At 44.4% G+C, this 16718-nt stretch overlaps 1 protein-coding gene across 1 annotated transcript in view; it reads right to left on the bottom strand.

Annotated features, from left to right (window-relative positions):
- Window positions 1-16718, bottom strand: part of LOC118371587 (ubiquitin-conjugating enzyme E2 R2-like) — a 36625-nt gene that overhangs the window by 15834 nt on the left and 4073 nt on the right. The window contains exon 2 of the mRNA XM_035757106.2: window positions 2258-2344. Within this exon, the coding sequence (XP_035612999.1) occupies window positions 2258-2344 (87 nt within the window). The remainder of the gene's footprint in view (window positions 1-2257; window positions 2345-16718) is intronic.

Below are 16718 nucleotides of genomic sequence, written 5' to 3'. Positions count from 1 at the left end.
CTCAAGCTTAGGACCAAGACAAGAGGTTAGTGACCTTAGGAAGAACAAAGAAAAAAGCTTCCAGTGAGCGTCCAGGTCAGATTGGATTCGAAGCACTCCAAGGAATCCTGTACAGGAGGATCCCTGGTAAAAGGAGAAGTCAATAAATATCAACTTGTGGTAACCAAAAGGCCTCGACTCCCTTTATCTGGATTAGTTTTATGGCCTTCCACTGGCCTGCCATCTTGGATGGATGAAGACTCTTTCGCATCTTGGAGGTTGCCAGGGCGTATGGGAACATGTGAAGGCCTGTACAGTTTGCCAACAATACACACCTTCACCCACTTAGGAGTCCCTCAGTATTTCATATCCGATTGTGGACCCCAATTCACAGGAACGGTTATGGAGGATATTTGTAAGTCATGGGTGGGTGACACACAAGTTCACCACAAGTTACCATCCACAAGCCAATCTTACAGAGAGAGACAATTGTACCATCAAGACGGATTGCCTCTTTTGTAAAAGATCATCACCAGAACTGGCCTAAATGGATTTCTGAGTTCCGTTAAACCATCAACACAGCAAAACATGAAACAACCAGAAAGATCCCTGCTGAGCTTTCCATGGAGAGGAATCTCCAAGGGCCTCTGGAGAGGATGATCTCAACAGCTCCATCTCCGCAACAGCCGCCTTACAACCTCAGAGACAGCAGGCAATGACAAAAGAAGTCAACCGGAGAGTGGGCATTTGCCTGGCCAGACAAAACAAATACTATAACACCTGCAAGAAACATGCACACTTCCTGTCGGGAGATTTGGTCTGGGTAAAGGCATGTCCAATTTCTAAAGCATCTAACTATTTCGTCCATTGCCGGTCTGGGAATGATTCTTAAAATAATTCCATTCTGTATGGATGATAGAGATTGTGGCCTAAAAAGAGCGCTACGAAAAAGGTATGAATGAGGAATTGAGGAACAGAGGGGAGGTGGGTTTTTCCATAGCGTACCTGGGAGATGAAGACACCGGATAAACCGCATAGGCACCAGTTACAAATTGCAAGACGAGAACTGAAACCTGCAAAACACAGTCCGTGCCTTCCTTTGTTGGGATGTATCGTTTGGCACTGGGAATGTGTTCCTGAAATGTGATTATTTCCTTGTTTGGGATGAACTAAATGGATCACAGAGAAAGTTTAATGAGTGGACATGACTTCTAAACTCCGGGGAGAGCCGTCCTTTTTCCCCCTCATTGTTTTTGTGATCATCCACTGCGGGCTATCTTTTTGCTTTCTGGGGGAGAAATATTATTTAAAGACTTAACTGAACTGAATTATCTAAAGGGGATCAAAAAGGGGAAATGAAGAACAGACTTATAAATGTATCATTTCCTGGTTGGGCGAAACTCAATAGGCATTTATTATTCATTGCGTTTACTTGATAGCTACCTACACAAATAGCTAGCTAGAACAAAGTGTTAATAGAATAAAAAAAAATAAAGATTTAAAAGCAAAACAAATAAAGGTTATCCAGTAGGCATCTACAGAGGGAGCTAAGAGCTGTGTTGTCATTTCCCATCTGAACTTGAGTTTAACCAAAACAAGGTTATTGGGTCATTGCGATGGTTATTGAATATTTGGGTGTGTTTGCTAAAATTATACATTTAAATTATAGTATTTGTGGGGGTTATTTTGTTATCCTTTTATTTCTGAAGCATATCATTTGTGTTGAAGATAGGTGTTTTGTCAATTAAATAATATGGATTTCAAAAAACCAACAAACCCTATGTTCCGTTGTTTTTCTTGCTATAAACCCTCCTTAAAAAGTCTATTAAGTGTGATTGTTATACATTACACAACTGGTGTGTCTGATCCTGAATGCTGATTGGTTAAAACCACATTCCATCCGATGTCTATTCCACAAGTTACCACTGGCTAAATCTGTGAGGTTAAGATGCCAATTTACTCTGTTCCATTGGACTGCACAATCTACTGTCTCACCAGCCCAGCCAGGCAATTTTTATTGATCAATGAAGTCACTGATTAGTTAGGAACTTCCCTCACCTGGTTGTCTAGGTCTAAATTGTTTGACACCCCTCATCTATACATACACTAGGCCACTGTTAAAGTATATGATAGCAACAGAGTCAAAGTATTTATAATAGAAGATAACAAGTTAAAGCTATTCAGAGACAAAAGGACGTTGGACTATTATGTAGATTATGTAGGGGAAAAGCCAAAGAAAGAGATGATTGTGTAATGACAGATAGGGTGAGTCTCTTACCTCGTAGATGTTGGGGTGCCACATCTTGGTGAGGAAGCGGAAGGCCGGAGGAGAGTAGGGATAGTCGATGGGGAACTTGATCTGAGCCTGAGAGAAGAAGAGCACACTAATTAGTGATGCAAGAGGCAGAGGCCAGCTGAATAAGGTATTAAGAGTATAACTCTGGTCAAATATCTAGTCATAACTACTTTATTTAGGCCCGTCTTAGCTTGGTTTAGTCAACTCCTCTATCATTGTCATGCCATAGACATTGGAGTCGAGGCTATAGGTAATTTCCATTCAAAACGACCGATGAGCACCAACATGTGCTCAGTTTTGAAATGTATAGGATTTGCCTGAGTAGGTGGGGCGGGGCCAAGTGCAAGTGGATCTTTCCAAATTCAACAGACATGCATTGCATTAACCAGCCTGATAAAAGCTCATTTCCAATTTGATAACATTTCTCTACTCGGAATAGAATAGGAATGGAGTTACAGGCCTACTCAGGCTGGTTATAGGTCGACTATCACATTCAACCTATACGGTAATAGACCATATAGCCCATCTATCAGAAACGGGTCATTTGGTTCCATTTCAACATATTTATTAGTTAAACCAAAGTGCTCTAACTAAATAAATGAATGAATAAATGAATAAATGAAATCCAATAGCCTAGTACACACAAAAACTTTTTCAAAAATGTTCAAATCAAAAGGCTATGGCACAGAAAAACTTAGTCGGGTGCATCGGAAATTCAGAACTGCTGGAAAGAAACATAATAAACTAAAGCACTGATCATTGGGAAAGAGATCAGAATGACTGCTAAGGCTTGATCCATAAATGAAATAGGTAGCCTACAAAAACAATCCATATGTTCTAATCAAAAAGACTGACTAATATGTCATCAATAACGCAGCCACATCCAGAGTCCCCGGTGCTGAAACATTCAGGAAAAAAAGTTTATTTCATTTTTTAAAGCTCCAACGAAGGCTAAGAGAACAAGAAACACTTTTCAGTGAGAAAACAGAACCCCCCCCCCAAAAGACTTAAGTTTTCAATGATGTAGCCTACAATACAATACTCATGATCATTTTAAGGAAAATAAAAACGACTAATCCGGGTGTACACTACATGACTTCAGCCCCGATTTAGCTGTCCCATTCCCAGAACAGTTTTTGAAATCGTCACCAACCCTCATCTTAATGTGACAGAGTCAGAGACGCAATCTGAGGAGAAGGGTCCAAATGCCGCCTGCAATTCGGGGCGTTCAACCACCTATTTATACATCTATTTGTACATTTTTAAGCTATGACTCCAGTACATAGGCGGGAGGCAGGGGCACACCAGTACAGTAGATGGCAGTAATGCACCATAAAGTTGGAGGCCAACCACCAATAAACCCCACAGAAGAAGAGGTGGCTAGTACATACCGGTAGTACCCTTCACCCCCCCACCTGTCACATTGTTTTCCCGCAGTTCTGTTTAACGACGGCGAGGGCAGGTGTTTGGCAGAAGGACACTATGAGCCAGCTAGTCCTAAGAAGTACTCCGTTAAGAGCGACATCAGGAGTGATACCATGTGGTAGCTAGCAAGCTAATTAGCACAAAGTGTCGCGAGCAAACTGTGCATTCATGCAGGAACCAATGAGATGCTTGAGGGGGCGGTGTTCATGAAGTAACCAATGGGATGCTTGAGGGAGGGGGGGGTATGCCCATATGCAGGAACGCCCTGAATTGCGGGCTGGGAGGAAGAGGGGGGGTGTTTGTTTCCTCTCACTAGGCCTGTTCCCACCCCCCCAAAAATCTTGGTCGACCGAAAGTCGTCTGTTCTTTCAACCAATTGATTGCTAAACATTTTTAAGCATGTATTTTTCAATAGACACCCCATGTGCTTTAATAAAATCAACTCTATGCATTGAGCTTGTCTGATGCCTTAACCTTATGGTTTGATGCCTCAAGTATACGCCAGAGATCCAGATAACCAGAAGAAAAAAACCTGACCCAACTATTCTCCTCCCGCTCCTTCTGGCTTTCAGATTCTGCCATCACTCTCCGGAAGTTGCTTGTAATAACACATGGAGTCAGCATTCATGTGGAATGAAAATGTATCTTATCATTTCTACCGATCTGCATGGCATGTGAAACAGATTATTTTAAATTTACAATAATGTCTTCTCAAAAATCATTGTCATGTAGTTAATCAAAATTCTATCCAAATCTAAATAAAAATCTAAATAAAAATGATAACCCTAAAAAGTAACTTCTGTTGCTATTGCCAACTATGTGAAAAGAGCCTCCATAAAGGAAACAAATAAAGACATTGCAGCCTGCAGGTACAACAAACTTGAAACATTGTATCAACTATTTAACTGGGTTCTACCCAAAGCTTGCACTAGTAAACTTTCAACATTGTATAAAATATTCTGGGCCCTAAATCCCGGCACTTCAAATGTTCTACTGCTTGAGCTCCTGTTCCACTTATAGAATATTAGCTCAAAAGTATTGTGGCGAGGGCCTCCCGAGTGGCGCAGTGGTTTAAGGCACGTTGTCCGGATTATGGGAGGGTTTGGCCGGCAGGGATGTCCTTGTCCTATCGTGCACTGGCAATTCCAATAGCAGGCCGAGCGAAGTGCATGCTGACACGGTCACCAGGTGCACAGTGTTTCCTCCGACACATTGGTGTGGCTGGCATCCAGGTTAAGTCGGCATTGTGTGAAGAAGCAGTGCGGCTTGTTTGGGTTGTGTTTCGGAGGACGCACGGGTCTCAACCTTCACCTCTCCCGAGTCCATACGGGAGTTGCAGCGATGAGACAATTGGATACCACAAAATTGGGGAGAAAATGGGGTATACATTTATTTATTTTTTAATATATATATTTTTTTACATGAAGTAAGTATTGTGGTGCTCCTGCACCTAAATATAAACAGTACCAGAACCAATTTCCTAAGTCAAGCAGCCTATTTTATGACATTTCCACTGGATCAGAGCATTACATTTTACCCTTTCACTCCGAGTGGTTGTCGAAAGGGAGAGAGCTCGAAAGATTTTTCTAATACATTGAGGAACTACTGTAATTCTCAATGGATGTAAAAACAGATAGTTTGCTTGCTGTTTGAGGTGAAGAAAACATGACTGAGTGGTGGTGTGTTAAGCCAATCAGAAATACTATCAGATCCCCAAATGGGCACATTTATATGCCTACATTTGCGAGCAGGCCAGGTAGGACCACTTCTATGTGTGTGCATCTTTACTCAACATTGTCTTTTGTTTTCAGTGCTCCTGTCAATGACTAAATTGACAGAACGGATGGAATTAAATAAAGCAAAACTTGTTTCTCACAAATGTAACATAGGTTGTGCACTCCTCAAACAATGTGTCCACTCTGTGTCCACGGGTGAAACATGTCATGGGGAATTGATCTACACTAAACAATCAAACGCAAACAACTCCCACAACGAAGTTATGAAACAATGAATGTGCACAAATTGGCAGGAGAGAGCGCATTCTGGAGAGAGAAGTGTATTGTGCATCTGGCAGCATGGTCAATCCGACATCTGCATTGGCCATGCGGCATTTACAGTGATATGGCCTCAGAAGTCAGGGCATTCATACATCTTGCACTTTGTGGAGCAGTTCAAAGCTGTTGTCAAGAAAGTGATGGTGATGTGGTACAGAGCACGATTTGGCCTCTGCAATTGATACACCCTCCATATGAAGCCTCAGACCACATTGTAGAATCAAGCATACATTGGCTTTTAGTCTAGACCTCCGCAATGGATAAGTTCACAGAGTGGTTGGTACGTACGTACCAATAGACTAAAAGCCAATGTATGCTTGATACACACACACACACACACACACACACACACACACACACACACACACACACACAGCAGTCGACCAACAGCAGTCGACCAACAGCAGTCGACCAACAGCAGTCGACCAACAGCAGTCGACCAGTGGACTAATTGGGGTCAACCAGGTTAGTCTCGAGATAAACTTATTTTTCGAGAGGGAGGGGCAGAACATGTAAGGGGTGGGAGTTGTGCACAAACTCCACATAAGCCTTCGCCGACTTTAGACCATTACTTGTGACCTATTGCTGCTGATGTGGTCCTTCTGTGGCTCAGCTGCATTAACGCCAGGGTAGTGGGTTCGATCCCCGGGCCCTTAGTGACTAGCAAATTGAACAGGGGGATGTTGCCATATCTACCAGGCCCATACAACATCAAGCCCAGAGTGGAAAGCCTGACACAGGCCTAATAGAATCCTGTTAGCTTGTAAAAGTCTGGGGCAATGCCTCCAAATTGGCTCGGGTCCAGAATGACTGGGGTTCACGTAAACACTCCACATACAGACAGAGACAGGCAACACAACACAGGGACAACAGCCGTGCAGCTTACATACCAGCCTAGCTCCAGCTAGCATAGCACTCAGTGAGGGTGCTGAGGCCAGTGGAAACAGAGGGACATAAGCCCCGTAATGTGAGCCCTGAGTGCAATATATAAAAGCAAGTGGCTTATTAAAGCAGGAAGAGGAGACCCTGTAAGAGGGCCTTTCACACTTTCCCTGTCCACATAGAGCCACGACATGGATCTCAATAGAACACACTCATACTCTGCCCAACATAGCCTACTTTCTGCCTGATCATAGGAATGGAACAAAGACACACACGTTATAAAACAGCATATGATGCCATCACAACACACTAGATGCAACCCACACTAGACGTAACCCAGGGTTTTATTTATTTGCATGAGTTAATTAAAATATAGAAAATGGCTGATCCAGGCGGGACTCTTGGTCAAAAATCCCTGTAATTTATCATGCATGCTTTTTATACCAACTTCTTGGTATATCTGAAAGGGGTAGGTGGCCTAGCCAGTCTCCAGATCTCAACCCCATAGAAAATCTTTGGAGGCAGTTGAAAGTCCGTGTTGCCCAGCATTAGCCCCAAAACATCACTGCTCTGGAGAAGATCTTTATGGAGGGATGGGCCAAAATACCAGCAACAGTGTGGGAAAACCTTGTGAAGACTTACAGAAAACATTTGACCTCTGTCATTGCCAACAAAGGGTATATAACATATTGAGAAACTTTTGGTATTGACCAAATACTTATTTTCCACCACAATTTGCAAATAAATTAAGTAAAAATCCTACAATGTGATTTTCTGGATTTTTTTTTGTAATTTTTCTGTCATAGTTGAAGTGTAGTTATGCTGAAAATTACAGGCCTCTCATCTTTTTAAGTGGGAGAACTTGCACAATTGGTGGCTGACTAAATACTTTTTTGCCCGACTGTATATGCTACTACATCTTCGGTCTGAAATGGGTAATCGAAAGGGAGATAAGGGAAACAGAACACAGAAAGTAGGGTCTATCCTCCATAGAGAGCACTGACACTCACAATGCCCATGACAGGCAGACTGCACTCACAGGCAGAGACGGAGGGAGGGAAACTTTCCATGGCAGCAGAGAAAACCCTGACCTGTCTGCAAAACTGACACCAAGCCCAGAGGGATGAGAGGAGAGAGGGAAAACAGTGGAGTGTGACTGGGCTTAAAAAGCTAGCCTTGCTCATTTTTTCTGCTGCACCCTGCCTACCTCATCAAGTACATCCCAAGAAGGAGACAAACAAGAGAGGTTCAGAATAGGGATATTAGCTCCATTTCTCTACCAAATTCTGAACTCAACGCACAAACGCACTCAAATATCCCCTCCATGCCCGTGAGGCTTGGCTGTCTCTAATCACATAGTAAGTACATGCAACATACACGAACGACCCTGAACTTAGCTCCTCATTGCACACCACCAAGCCTCTCCTCCCCTGGCTGCACCCCACCAAGCCTCTCCTCCCCTGGCTGCACCCCACCAAGCCTCTCCTCCCCTGGCTGCACCCCACCAAGCCTCTCCTCCCCTGGCTGCATCCCACCAAGCCTCTCCTCCCCTGGCTGCATCCCACCAAGCCTCTCCTCCCCTGGCTGCATCCCACCAAGCCTCTCCTCCCCTGGCTGCATCCCACCAAGCCTCTCCTCTCCTGGCTGCATCCCACCAAGCCTCTCCTCTCCTGGCTGCATCCCACCAAGCCTCTCCTCTCCTGGCTGCATCCCACCAAGCCTCTCCTCTCCTGGCTGCATCCCACCAAGCCTCTCCTCCCTGGCTGCATCCCACCAAGCCTCTCCTCCCCTGGCTGCATCCCACCAAGCCTCTCCTCCCCTGGCTGCATCCCACCAAGCCTCTCCTCCCCTGGCTGCACCCCACCAAGCCTCTCCTCCCCTGGCTGCACCCCACCAAGCCTCTCCTCCCCTGGCTGCACCCCACCAAGCCTCTCCTCCCCTGGCTGCACCCCACCAAGCCTCTCCTCCCCTGGCTGCATCCCACCAAGCCTCTCCTCCCCTGGCTGCATCCCACCAAGCCTCTCCTCTCCTGGCTGCATCCCACCAAGCCTCTCCTCCCCTGGCTGCATCCCACCAAGCCTCTCCTCCCCTGGCTGCATCCCACCAAGCCTCTCCTCCCCTGGCTGCATCCCACCAAGCCTCTCCTCCCCTGGCTGCATCCCACCAAGCCTCTCCTCCCCTGGCTGCATCCCACCAAGCCTCTCCTCTCCTGGCTGCACCCCACCAAGCCTCTCCTCCCCTGGCTGCACCCCACCAAGCCTCTCCTCTCCTGGCTGCACCCCACCAAGCCTCTCCTCTCCTGGCTGCACCCCACCAAGCCTCTCCTCTCCTGGCTGCACCCCACCAAGCCTCTCCTCCCCTGGCTGCACCCCACCAAGCCTCTCCTCCCCTGGCTGCACCCCACCAAGCCTCTCCTCCCCTGGCTGCACCCCACCAAGCCTCTCCTCTCCTGGCTGCATCCCACCAAGCCTCTCCTCTCCTGGCTGCATCCCACCAAGCCTCTCCTCTCCTAGCTGCTCAGCTCCATGTTTCTCTGAAGTCAGGCTCTCCTGAGAGCCCTGAGGAAACAAGCGGCAGCTGCTTTTATGTATCACCTAGTAACAGGTACAGAACTGGGAGGATGTGTTGCTGCTTCAGTCAGCCAGGCAGACAGGAGGAGGAGGAAGAGAGGCTGGCACAGGAAGAACAGGATCTAGAGCAGAACTGCAAGGCTCAGCATCTACCTTGTAACCTACCTAGACCCATCTTTCTTGGATGGTCACCTAAAAACACGTGTGGCGAAGCCAGTCACAGAGAACACACCCTGTGAAGGTAGGCTGGAATCAGGGAAAAGTAAACCAGGTCAGCTAAAGCAGCATAAACCCTCACAGAACTGATCATTCTGTTCTTCTCCTAACGCACCACCTTCCCCGTCTGCCGACACCATTCTACCAGTCCGCAAGCTTGCTGTCCCTCGCTCTCAGATTGTCTCACTCTTATTACCTCTCTCCTGGCTGCTCTACAGAGTGGGAATGAAAAGAGGAACATGCCCTTGAGAACAGTGGTGCACCCCACACGTCTTTGTAGACTAGAATGTGATAGAGGTGCTTTAGATGATCCTACCCAGACACACCAGGGTCCTGCCTCATTTAACAGAACCCTTTTAGTGTGGGGGAGGAGAAATACAGTCACTAGTACACGCAACACCAGAACTACTGTCAAGACTGAACGGCGGTCCACTTCACAAATGCAATTAGCCTAATTACAAGCTACCAACCAACTTGACACGATGACGAGAGGGCCTGTCAAAACCCAGACCCTATGTACTGTAAAAAGACAATGCAGCAATGCTGTACACAACTGTAATGGCTCTAGTATAAGGTTCCCTGGGACATGAGAGGACTGAATTAGCTGTGGACCAAAACACCAATCATTATTTAAAACTTTCTGACACAAAGCATTACCGGTGGGCCTATTTCCCATGGAAGTAGGCTACATGAGCAATTTATCCATGTAGGGAAAACATTGGATGTGCAAGTGCTTTGCATTCAACCTGATCCAGTCAAGGAATATCTGGAGATATACTAAACTAGGCCAAACTTTTGCCTATTTCTGAAATAAACAAAAGCTGGAACAGGCTGCCTATCAATGGAGCTCTGTTCTCTTAGTAGGATATCACCCCCAGGCTTGGAACATGTAAGCACACGATCATAATTAGGCTGACTGTTGGAAGGAGTACTGTAGGACTACCTCTGCATGGGCCCCCTTTTCTAATGGCAGGCTCGCTCTTCACAGGGCCCCCAGGGGCACCAGCTCGAGCAGGGCCAGGAATGGCACTGCCTCTCTCTCTCCTTCTCCCAGCTCTCATTTCTGTGTGCGAGCCAGGCAGCCAGGGGGGGAAACATGACTCCATCGGCCAAGGCAGGACAGCCCTGCGCAGGCCGCCTCCTCCATCTCTGACCAGCCTAAGGCCACCAGACTGCCACAGCCAGGTGTTGAATGAGTGTCTGTCAACTGACTGTCAATGCAGCGGCCACACATTACGTTGAAGGCAATTACTGTGCTCTCTAGCTTGCGGTTCACGGACATAACCAAGTGGTTTTTAATTGTGTTGTGCAAAAATGTACATTTTGAAATACACCATTCGTGGCAGAAATCTCATAGTTGAAATAGAATATGACCTTGTGGTTGAGGATGTATGTATGTCACCAAAAGACAGTACAGTATGAAGATTACCAGAAACTGCTACTCCAATAGAAATCCCTGATCACGGTTGTAGGTGACGTTGGCTAGCTAAGCTCATGCGCTGAAACACGTAATCGTGTCTAACGGTCATCTCACGCTGAATTGCGCATGTGCAGGCCGTCAAATCAAAGGCATTCCTTTGCTATAAAGTAGTTTTGGATAAAAAAAATACAAATTTTCAATTCGTCACGTTCACGATGTTGGAGTAATAACATGCTCAAATACTTAAGACATAAGCTTGAATCTTAGTTTTACATTTTCTTCATCTAAAAGCACAACCTAAGGAATAACTTTTCACTTCCCTCACTGCCTCCTCGAACCACAAACTCTGGCCTGGTCTGCTTCGAGAGCGTTCCTGGAAGTCTTGCGATGTTGCATCTCTGGGTTTAGAAACTCTATGACATCACTTAAAGGAAGTAGGGGAGCAAAAGCTATTCCTCGTCATGACAGCCTTTGAACTCAAACAAAACAATATGAACATCTTAAAGCTGAAGGCTCTGTTGTCGAAAGAAAAACAAGAGGGCTGTCTTTGGCCTACTCTGCTTGAGGGAACTGCTTGGGAGATGTATTGTTGACTATAAGCGTAAAGGGCTGGCTGGCACAGTGGAAGGTTGCCAGGGACAGCTAAGCTAATAGGATTGCTGGTGTGTTAATGAAGGGAATGGGAAGACAATGCAGTCCCCAAGATGAAGAGAGCGAACATGAGAGAGGGCAGGAACAAACTGGGTCTTGATGGACAGAGCAGATCTCCCCTGAGCCCTGAGCTTGAGGGAAAGTCAGTGCTACCAGCCCAGGCAGCAGTTATTCTACCCTCTGGCCCTGACAGAACCAATTCTCTGGGCAGGTGACTTGGGTCCTCGGCCCATGTCCCAGGGACAGGGTCAACCCGGGTGGGGATGCAGTGTTGCTGCCAGTGTCACTCAGCATTAGGATTCAGACCCTGGGCTGACCGAGCTGACCAGGAAAGGCAGCCTCTCAGGCCCTAGCACTGCTGAGGACACAGCTAGTGAGAACAGGGTAGTTGTGTGTGAGTGTGTGATCCAGCAAAGAGTGTTGGCAATGGGCAAATATTTAAATGAATGCAGAACTTGGCTGAATATGTACACATTGGCAATGAATGAGATGAGTTCCCTCCATACAAATGTCAAGTGCATTGAGTATTTAGAAAAGCAGTTTAGGTTACTTCCACTTTATTCCTTACTGTATTCTATTTTAGTGTTGTTTTCAGACCTACACTATATGACCAGAAGTATGTGGACACCTGCTCGTCAAACATCTCAAACAAATCATGGGCATTAATATGGAGTTGGTCCCCCCTTTGCTGCTATAACAGCTTCCACTTTTCTGGGAAGGCTTTCTACTAGACGTTGTAATATTTCTGCAGGGACTTGCTTCCTTCAGCCACTAGAGCATTAGTGAGGTCGGGCACTGATGTTGGACGATTAAGCCTGGCTTGCAGTCGGCGTTCCAATTCTTCCCAAAGGTGTTCAATGGAGTTGAGGTCAGGGCTCTTTGCAGGCAGTCAAGTTCTTTCACACCGATCTTGACAAACCATTTCTGTATGGACCTAGCTTTGTGCACAGGGGCATCGTCATTCTGAACAGGAAAGGGCCTTCCCCAGGCATACGTCATTGTTTGACTGACTCTTTTCAATAAATAAGTAAAAGCAGCACGTAACAGAGGGTTTGTCTAACCTGTGTAGATAGGGAGGGTCTTAGAACAGGGAAACTGGTTTGTTGGAGAGGTTTGTTAGAAGGAACAATGAGTCACAGGCCTGCTGTGCATTTCACAGCCAAGCTGTGCATTCCTGGGCCAACAATGTTTGTACATAGCACCCACAATGCAAATGTTCCTAGCTAACCACAGTGCCGGGTTAACCTACTGCGCCGCTCAGAAAAGACTGGAAGCCTAAACAGGTCTCTGAATAACTGGGATCTTTAGCTGAGCTGAAATAGATCAGCAGAATTATCACAAATTTGTCATTTGGAAACACTACCTCTGACTGATGCAATCAGGTGCAAACAACCCTAACTGAACAATAGTGGCGTACCTAGGAGACCCCGTCATTAGTCTAGGTTATCTTTATTCACAAACCTTAATTCAGAAAGAGTTCACATTTACAACATAGGCCCACTACTGTAGTTTTAAAAAAATACATGAAAAAAAAAAACTTTGCCCGACCTACTTCCAGTGGTTGAAAAAGTACCCAATTCTCATACTTGAGTAAAAGTAAAGACAGCTTAATAGAAAATGACTAAAGTAAAAGTGAAAGTCAACCAGTAAAATACTACTTGAGTAAAAGTCTAAAAGTATTTGGTTTTAAATATACTTAAGTATCAAAAGTAAATGTAATTGCTAAAATGTACTCAAGTATCAAATGTAAAAGTAATTTCAAATTCCTTATATTAAACTATTTTCTTGTTTTTATTTATTTCATTATTTTTTTCATTATTTACGGAGAACCAGGGGCACGCTCCATATGAAGCCTTTGTGTTTAGTGAGTCCGCCAGATCAGAAGCAATAGGGATGACGACCAGGGCTGTTCTCTTGATAAGTGCATGAATTTGACAAGTTTCCTGTCCTGCTAAGCATTCAAAATGTAACAAATACTTTTGGGTGTCAGGGAAAATGTATGGAGTGAAATAAAAGTAAAAGTTGACAAAAATAAAAATAGCATACCTCAGAAATCTACTTAAGTAGTACTTGAAAGTATTTTTTACTTAAGTACTTTACACCACTGCCTACTTTGATGCCTGTTTATCGTTATAACGAGAGCTCTTGCCCTATATCGGGAAGGAAAATGCTCACCATCTTCAACAGTCATGCAAATATAGGCTAAAATAAAACCAAACAAAAATATAAATGCAACATGTAAAGTGTTGGTCCCATGTTTCACGAGCTGAAATAAAAGGCACCAGAAGTTTGCCATATGCACAAAAAGCTTTTTTCTCAAATTTTGCGCACAAATGTGTTTACATCCCTGACAGTGAGCATTTCACATTTGCAAAGATAATTAATCCACCTGACAGGTCTGGCATATCAAGAAGCAGATTAAAAAGCATGATCACATGTACACCTTGTGCTGGGGACAATGAAATGCCACTCTAAAATGTGCAGTTTTGTCACAAAACACAATGCTGCAGATGTCAAGTTGAGGGAACATGCAATTGGCATGCTGACTGCAGGCATGTCCACCAGAGTTGTTGCCAGATAATTGAATGTTAATTTCTCTACCATAAGCCACCTCCGACGTCGTTTGAGAATTTGGCAATACGTCCAAGCGGCCTCACAACCGCAAACCATGTGTAACCACACTAGCCCAGGACCTCCACATACATCTTCACCTGCGGTATCGTCTGAGACCAGTCATCCGAAGTCTGATGAAACTGTGGGTTTGCACAACCAAAGAATTTCTGTACAAACTGTCAGAAACCGTCTCAGTGAAGCTCAACTGCGTGCTCATCGTCCTTACCAGGGTCTTGACAGCAGTTCAGCGTCATAACAGACTTTAGTGGGAAAATGTGCTCTTCACAGATGAATCCCAGTTTTAACAGTACAGGGTAGATGGCAGACTGCGTGTATGGAGTTGTGTGGGAATTCGGTTTGGTGATGTCAACATTGTCACCAGACTACCCCGTGGTGGGGTTATGGTATGGGCTTGCATAAGCTACGGACAACGAACACAATTGCATTCTATCTATGGCAATTTAACTGCACAGAGATAACGTGACGAGATCCTGAGGTCGATTGTCGTGCCATTCATCCGCCGCCATCACCTCATGCATGATAATGCACGGCCCCATGTCGCAAGGATCTGTACACAATTCCTGGAAGCTGAAAAATGTCCCAGTTCTTTCATGGCCTGCATACTCAACAGACATGTCATCCATTGAGCATGTTCGGGATGCTGTGGATCGACGTGTACAACAGCGTGTTCCAGTTCCCACCAATATCCAGCAACTTCGCACAGCCATTGAAGTGGGACAACAGTCACACCAAACAGCCTGACCATATATATATATATATATATATATATATATATATATATATATATATATATATATATATATATATATACATACACACACACACACACCTGTTGCATTTGACAAATAACCTTTGATTTGAAGGAGATGTGTCATGCTACATGAGGCAAATGGGTCACACCAGATACTGACTAGTTCTGATCAACACCCCTACTTTTTATTTTATATCTGCGATCAACGGGTGCAGATCTGTACTACCAGTCATGTGCAATCAATAGATTAGTGCCAAATGAATGTATTTAATTGACTGATTTCCTTTTATGAACTGTAATTTTGTAAAATCGTAGAAATTATGCATGTTGCTTTTATATTTTTCTTCAGTGTACTTTCTGAGCTAGGCAAGTAATGAAGAGGTCCAACCTACTGCACTTCCCTCTGTAAGCTATACCACCCCCTTTTGCCGGGTAAAACAGAGGACATGAGCCTTCTTTTACACAAAGGTCTTAGGCAGGCTAAACAATACCCTTACACACAAATCAAATACTTAAACTGCAGTAAGTTAGTGACTGCAGTCAACTGTGGTATTGTTGACACAGTTATTGCAGCATAACTGCAGTGTACTGCACTTGAACTGCAGTTATACCAAATATACCGGTAACTAACCGAAGATATCTCATCTGCGTCCTTTCCAATGGGAGTAAATTTAGTATAGTGGGCAGAACAAGCAAGGAGGTGGGCAGAGCACGAGCTAGCGAGATCCTATTGGCATGTTTGAGCATGCATTTGCATATCTGTTAGGGAACGTCTTCTCTGTGAATTGCGTGTGTACAATAACTCAATTGACCCTTGCACTCCTAAACAACACAATTTTTGAAATGTTGGCAAAGTCTACAAAACTTATTGCACAGCGTTCGTAACAGATTCTGGTTTAGGGAAAATAACCTTGCATTGAGATCTAATGTTTCATCAATGAGAAAATTTGCAGAATTTCAGAAAAGTTTTATCTTGCTCCATCTTCTCTCTTATGTGGCTGGCAGGTAGCCTATCGGTTAGAGAATTGGGTCAGTAACCGAAAAGTCGCTAGTTCGAATCCCCTATCTGCCTTTGAGCAAGGCACATAACCCTAATTGCGTCACAGTCACTGTTTGAAATGGCAGACCCTGGCAGTGACCCAACTCTGAGGGATACGCAAAAAAAATGTATTTCCAATTTACACACGTGTACATGTGTGAAATCAGACAAAGAATTATTATTATCCCACTGGACTTCCTCTCATCACCCTATTTGAACGTTCTAAAAAGAGGCTTCAGATTTATACATCCTGTGCGACATCTGGTCCCTTCTATCTGTCCGTGGTTATACTGCGCTTTAAAATTCATGCAGTAATACTGCACTCTGACTGCATTCTTTTTTCATATGGGTAGGGTTTACAAGATAATGGAGAAAGAAAATGTTTCTCACAATTTGTATCTGTCTTTAGACCTGTTTTCCAATAGAGCGATTTAATTATGTTTGTATGGACAGTTTGGGTAAGTTATTCATACTTGTGGTTATTTTTTACTTAAAATCTGCCACACTGGTTAGTACTATAATACAGTAGCTACAACCAGATAAATTTTAGACTCAATGGTAAACAACCCTTGTTAATTCTTGCGACGAGCAAAACCGTATCCGGGAGCGTAATCATAGCCTCAAACGCATTAGTATAACGCAGAGGACATAAATACCCCTAGAAACTTTTCCTATTCATGAAAATCGCAAATGAAATGAAATAAATATATTCAAACACAAGCTTAGCCTTTTGTTAAACAACACTCACCTCAGATTTTCAAAATATGCGTTACAGCCAACGCTAGACAAGCATGTGTGTAA

Source organism: Oncorhynchus keta, chromosome 26, assembly GCF_023373465.1.
Source record: "Oncorhynchus keta strain PuntledgeMale-10-30-2019 chromosome 26, Oket_V2, whole genome shotgun sequence".
Classification (NCBI taxonomy): Eukaryota; Metazoa; Chordata; class Actinopteri; order Salmoniformes; family Salmonidae; genus Oncorhynchus; species Oncorhynchus keta.
This window is presented reverse-complemented; position numbering and strand designations above follow the sequence as displayed.